The sequence below is a fragment of the Pteropus alecto genome, unplaced genomic scaffold (assembly GCF_000325575.1).
Source record: "Pteropus alecto unplaced genomic scaffold, ASM32557v1 scaffold101, whole genome shotgun sequence".
NCBI lineage: Eukaryota > Metazoa > Chordata > Mammalia > Chiroptera > Pteropodidae > Pteropus > Pteropus alecto.
This window is the reverse complement of record NW_006432945.1, coordinates 7,991,146-7,997,562: the sequence shown is the minus strand read 5'-3', so window position 1 is coordinate 7,997,562 and position 6,417 is coordinate 7,991,146. Positions and strand designations below refer to the sequence as shown.

The following is a 6,417-nucleotide window of genomic DNA, read 5'->3' as shown; positions in this document are numbered from 1 at the left end:
CAATAGGAACTTACAATCTCACTGATGAGACAGGACAACAGGAAGGTAGAGGGAGAGTCTTGAAAGCCAGTAAGAGTGGCTTGGGTTTTATATGGCATGTGATAGAAGGAGCCTTTGGAGAATCTAATGTATCATCCTGCCTCTATCATCTCAGAAAGGAGAGGTCTGAGCTGGGAAAAATCAAACTGAGCCGGTGGCTAGATTTCAAAAATCAATTTTTGTAGCTATATCTAATCAATTAGCAAAAGAGCTTTCTCCCCACACAAAACTATTTTGAACCGCCTCGGAAAAAAATGGGCTGCCTAAAATCTTCTGTCCACAATTAACGATTAATGGAAAATCATTGGTTTGCTTTTGCAAACAGCACTTAATGCTAGTTACTTCAGGTTGTTTTCCAAGTTTATAATAAATTTTAATACTGAAACCAATTTAGGAAGCTATTTGGTCTGTAGGCATTTTTAGTGGAAAGATGATGTGGGTAGACGAGAATAATGACATTTTCTTTTTCACACCAAAATATTAGCAAGGTACTAATGGCTACATTTTCATATTGTCGCTTTCAAAATAAAGGAAAGATATTAAATGCTTATGGGAAAATTTTGGATTATGTTAAAAATCGTGTAGCTTTATCGTAGTTGAGATAAATTATTCAGGTTTTGCCTTCAATATATCAGTTTATCGCCATCTTAGATCAGACCTAAGAGAGAAAGTTTCCAGATTTTTGTTGGCTACCTCTGGTAGTTGTTTGGTCTTATGTTATAGGAATGTAGATTTTTTTTTTCTATTTCTTTTTTTTCTTCTTTTCATCTGCCTCTTTGCTACTTGCAAGCTGTTCTGTGATTTCCACTGTCTCCACTGGCATTGCCGTGGGAGGGCTTCTGAAGCCCTTGGTTTCCTGGAATGACATTTGAGGCATGTTTAAGTGCCTTACGACATTTCTGGGTTTATATGGGTTTTGACCCACGTGGATTGGTGGTAGGTCTCTGAAAGGCACCAGCACAAAAATGACAGGAACCCTGAGGTCTGGTGTCAGATTGGGTTGTGGTTGTCTACTTGTCACTTGAAAAGACTGTCCAGGAAAGACATTACTGAAAGAGGAGCTCTCTAAAGCTGCCTGAGCTGTTATGTTCTGATTCTCTTTTGTCTGGGGAAGAACATCAATGAAATAAGGTTTCACTCCTGTTATGGCGTTGATTTCATATGCATTGTACCTGTCAGCCAGGGCTCTTCCAGTTAAAATGGGCTGGAAAACAGCTGATCCTGAGACACCGCTCACAAAGTTGTTGAGGAGAGAATGCCAGATCCCACCACTTATTGGGCTCAAAGTGACCTTCGGCCATAGACTGGCCAGGCTCCGGAGAGCTTCGCGGTTCCATGCTGAGGCAGGAAATTCAGTCTCAGTATGATAGAGCTGAGAGAAGTAAATGCTAAGAGTGACATCTGGATATCTTATCAGGAAATTATACATTTTGCTGATGCAGCAGTGGTCAGCTTCATTACAAGGGGAGTTGTTGGAATACAGAATAATATGCCTGATGCCATTATTACTGTATATGGCCGAGTCAAAATAGCCATTTGTCTCAAATAGCATTGATTCTGGGTGGGTATTATTTCCTGTGCAACTGCTGGCATGGCCCTTTTGCACCAGGCTTCCTGAAGAAGTTTTCAGTTCATAAAACGTGAGGTGTTTTGGTTGAGGATATGTTGGCCCATGAGGGAATCCAAAAATCTGATAAAATTCTAGGGAACTCTTGCTTCTTCACCTGTCCGAATGTGGTAAGGACAATTAGAGCAATCTAGAGAGAAGCTTAGCCAGTAATACGGTTTTACTATTGTTCCATGATTTGCTAGGTATTCCTCGTATAATGGCTCCATTGCTAGTTCGATTGTCTTCTAGCTGCAACCCTAAACAAGGGAGAGAAAATATATATAAAACCAGTGCAGGAAAAATTAAAGACACTGCATTAATTTATTGAGCCATACTTTTCTTTAAAGCAGGTAGTAAAATAATCATAGTAGCATCTTTGATTCTCAAAGATAGTGATCTATATCCATAGATTAGAAAGCTCAGGATTCATCTTTCTTTATTGAGATTCCTGGGGAGTGGGGAGGAGACAGAAAAGAAAGGCACAATACACTTTTACCTGTTTCATAGATTCTGAGCCAGCAGAACAAGTGGGTTAATGGTGCAAGTTCTAGAAGCAGACTGCCTTGTCTCATATCAGGGCTCTGCCACTTACCAGCTTACTGACTTTTGGCCAGTTACTTAACGTCTGGGACCACGGCTGCCTTTTCTGTAAAATGAGGCTAAGAATAATTCCTGCCTTACAAGATTATCTTGAGGATTGTATGATAGAAACAATATACAACGCTTTATTATTTGCCCAGCACTTATAAAGGACCCAATAAATACTTAGCTCTTAGTAGTAATAGTACAAGTCCCAGAGTTATCTAGATGATTCTTATTTATGAAAGTCCAAAGAAATAAGCAAGGGTTTTGCATATTGTTCATAATGTTCTTCCTTTGTCTCTTTTCTGAATGTGATAGTATCTAATATATTTTGCAGAGGTTTTGGGTGTGCTTGCCTCTCAAATCAGCTATTTCATCTATTCATTGACAGTAAACTTGAGGTATTTATCTTTTTGGGAATAGGATCATGGAGTCTGTTTTGCTTAGAGACTTCTCGTAGAAGTACCACTTGAATGTTGTTTGTGTCGTGGACACTCCTTCATCAGCATTTGAGAGTTTTATTTCTAGTAGATAGGTTTTGTTAGAGCATTTTGGTAACTTTACTATTCCTCAAGCAAATATAGTTCTTTAGGATATTTCAAATAAATAGTATCCAGGATGTTAAAACCAAAAAGTTGAGATCTTTAAGTAATGACTTTTCTTTTTAAAAAGATTCCTTCAGTTATCATTGTCCCCAAGCAGCAACCTGGAGCATTACAATAGAGTTTTAAAAATATTTTAAAGTAACTTTTTATTATACAAGTATTATATGTTTCTTATAGGTGTTTTAAAATAATACTGAGATATAAAGGAAAAAATAAAAACTTATGCCAGTTTGTGTCAGTTTGCATTCCCATCACCGTTAACAGGTCTGTTCCCTCCAATCTTTATTCTATATATGTTTGTTATGCATAACATAATGAAATCGCGTCTTATACTTTTTCACTTTGCATTATGTCATGAGCATTCTCCCATATTATTAAAAATTCTTCAAAAAAATGTTCATGGCTGATTAGTGACTTGTTACATAACTATAGCATACACGTTCTTGCCTCTTTTTATTATCATAAATAACACTTTGATGAACATTTCTAAATAAATCGTTCACATCTCTGATTCTTGTCTTTAATGAAGATTACCAGAAGTCATGCCATTAGATCACACTTTCTCAGGCTGCTTTCTAGGAGGGTGATCCAATTTTATCACATTCCCTTCCAGTGTTTATAACCCCTTTGCCAATTTGAGAAGTCAAGCACTTCTTTGTAGTTATAGTTTGTACCTGGTGAGGCTGAACAGCTTTTCACATTCTTATTGGTCTGTAGTGTTTATTCTGTGAAGTATATTTGATCCTCTACCATTTTTCTGTTTGAGATTTTCTGTGTTGATTCACAAGAACTCTTAAGTATCAAGAATATTAGCTGTCATATTGTGGTAAGTATTTTACCTAGTTCCAGAGCCTTTTAATTGTGCTCGTGGTATTTTTAATTGTACCAAATTTTACATTTTTATGTGGTCTGATATTTACGCTTATGATTTATTTGTTTCTACTCTTGTATTTAGAAAAGACTTTCCCATCAAAGAGGCGTTAAGTATTTCCTGTATTTTTGTAACTCTTTGTTGAGACAACAAAATTGATATAGCAGAAAACTTAAAGGAGATAAACCGTTGCAACAAAACATATATTTCTTTTTTCAAAACCCAGTTTATCATTTCCGAAGTATTTATTAAGGCCTCTCAATGGAAGCACTTTGACCTGAGGAAGAACTTCTGTCTCCCTCAACCCAGATCACCTCAGTCATTGTGGTTTTTGGCTCAGCCCGATCTCCAGGCTGAAACCCGCAGAGTTCCTTTGCTAATTGTGCCCGAGGCAGAAAATATTTCAGGACCTCAATCCAGCCGAATGTGACTTTACTCGCGTCACCCTATCCTAATGGCTAAAATCTCTGCAGTAACTCTGGGCACCGCATACCTATCAGACTTTAGATTTTGTCTCACCTCTGTCATGTCAGCTTAGTCCATAGGGTTGGGCATCTGCCTCAGTTTCCTCCTAAGTGCTGTATTTTCCTGCGGCAACTGAATTTCCACCCTGAGGCTTCTTAGACCTTACATAGCTTTTCCTCAGGGCCCTGGACACTTCCTGCTTCGCCCTTGGCAATGGGCTGATCACCAAGAACCTGACACCATTGCCTCCTTGACCCTGAGCATTGTCTCTCCCTGGAGCCTCTGCTCTCTCAGCCTTTCTCATCAGACTGGATCTCTCTGAATATCAAAACCTGCTGAAACCAAGCCTAGGGTCTCACTCTCTTTTGAATATTGTGCCCTGGATGTGGTCTGCCATTGGGTGGCACACCTGACATCCAAGTTACCTCTCAGATTACAATTTTAACTCACTTATAGAAAATTTGCAGAGTGATTTTCCTAACATGTAATGGAAGCAGAGGCCCTTTCCTACCTTTGTTATTTTTGGGGTGGGGGTAGTGGCATTAACTATATATAATAGTCTCGGAGTTACCCTTTCGAGAAGCAGAAGTCTGCATCTTTCAGGATGAGGACAGTATGGAAGCTCCCGACCGCTTTTCTAGGCACAGCTTCCTTCGCACCCTTTCTCCCCTGGGGCTGCTGTAGCCGTGAACATGCATGGTTTAAGGAGATCTTGAGAACTAGTGGCTTCCCTGTGTAACGGAGGGGGCTCTGGGGTTTCATTCTTGCCTGTGGCTTTTCAGTGTCACCAACTGTGCTTCCCCGTTGGCGAGGTCTTCACTTTTTCAGAGAGTCTTTTTAGGATTGCTCTTTGATCTCCTTCCTCTGGGGTGGGGTGTGGGGGTGGGGGCGAGGAAGCGGGAAAGAACTCCTGCCCTCTTTGAACTCTTACGGAATATGTGGGTTACATCATCAATTTGCCATTGATCGCAGACTGTCTTGTATTGTTTTGGTGCCTGTCCTTACGTTCTCCCCTAACCAGGCAGGGATGTGCCCAGGACCTACCTCCGGAAGCTTGACTGGTTGACAGGCCGGGATGGCTAAGCCTCGTTTCCCCAGTGTCCTGTGTCCCTACCACCCAGTCCTTTTCTTTCTGCTCTGTCTGTGCCCTGGGAATTGCACGTTGCCCTCCATAGGGCAGATCTGCCGGCAGCGAGAGGCAGAGATCCGCAGAACCCAGCTCCCCAGCTCCGGCATCAGGCTGCGAGTGGCCCCTGGACTGCGGCCATGGGAGGACAGCCTGCCTTAGTTTAACATAAACGAGGACAATCTGCTCTCTTGTCACCGAGCTAGGATGTAGCGAGTACTGGTAAAGCACAATTTGCACTGGAGTAATTGGAGAATGGAGTTTGCCCTTCCCAATCTGTGCGCAATCTGTTAGCTAAGAACAAATGTTAGCAGTTATAATCACCAGCTCTTTGTCTCCGGGCGTGGATCACACTCCAGTTGTTCTAGGAGATGGTCCATTTCCTTGTTTTTCTTCCTTAGGTCCCAGGCCCTGTTTCAGGTAGCTTGGGAGGGCAGTCACGCTGTGAAGAGTCACCTCCTGTATCAGGTCGGGCCTCTTCCGCAGTTTGTGTCTGTGGATTCCTTTGAACTTTGCTGTCTCGAGTTAGAAAGAACTTGCCGAGGTGTGGCGCCTCTCAGAACACTGTTGAATTGATGCCATGGTAACGTTTGCAAAGCAGCTACTGCTAGGATACGGCTCTGACACTTATTACTTTATTTGCATTTCAAACCACCTGTTCTGAAGATGAAAATACATATGCAGGCATAGTCCAGTCTGGGTAAAGCGTAATATCTTACAGTTTAAATGAACGCGTTGGGGTTTTTCTCCCGCTGAGGTCACTCTCCTCAGCGCCTTTGTCTTGATCTAGAGTAGGTGCCCGGCTCGGGGTGTGGACAAGATTTGTTGGCTCTGTGGCCCGTGGCGGCTCCAGGGCCTGTCCTGGGGAGGTTGGCCCTGCAGTGAGAGGGAGGCATCTGTAAGCAGAGGCGGGAACCTGACCCCCCACCATCCTGTAGGCTCTTTCTTTACTCCAAACTCGGCTGATCATGTGCTAGCAGTTTCCTTCCTCTTACAAGCTCCCTGGGAGACTCCATGGCTGACAGAAGAGCCACTTGTCCTTCTCCATTCTTCTCCCCTGCCGCCATCTCCTAGGCCACTAGGCGTGTGGATAGTCACGTGTGTGCTCACTCTCGGTCAT

General features: G+C 42.2%; 1 protein-coding gene across 1 annotated transcript; it reads right to left on the bottom strand.

Annotated features, from left to right (window-relative positions):
* Positions 1-751: 751 nt before the first annotated feature.
* APOBEC4 (apolipoprotein B mRNA editing enzyme catalytic polypeptide like 4) lies at positions 752-1,875 on the bottom strand. Its single transcript, XM_006927133.1, is given in 2 exon segments — positions 752-1,746; positions 1,749-1,875. Coding segments are annotated over 2 exon segments (1,122 nt in total).
* Between the last annotated feature and the right edge of the window lie 4,542 nt (positions 1,876-6,417).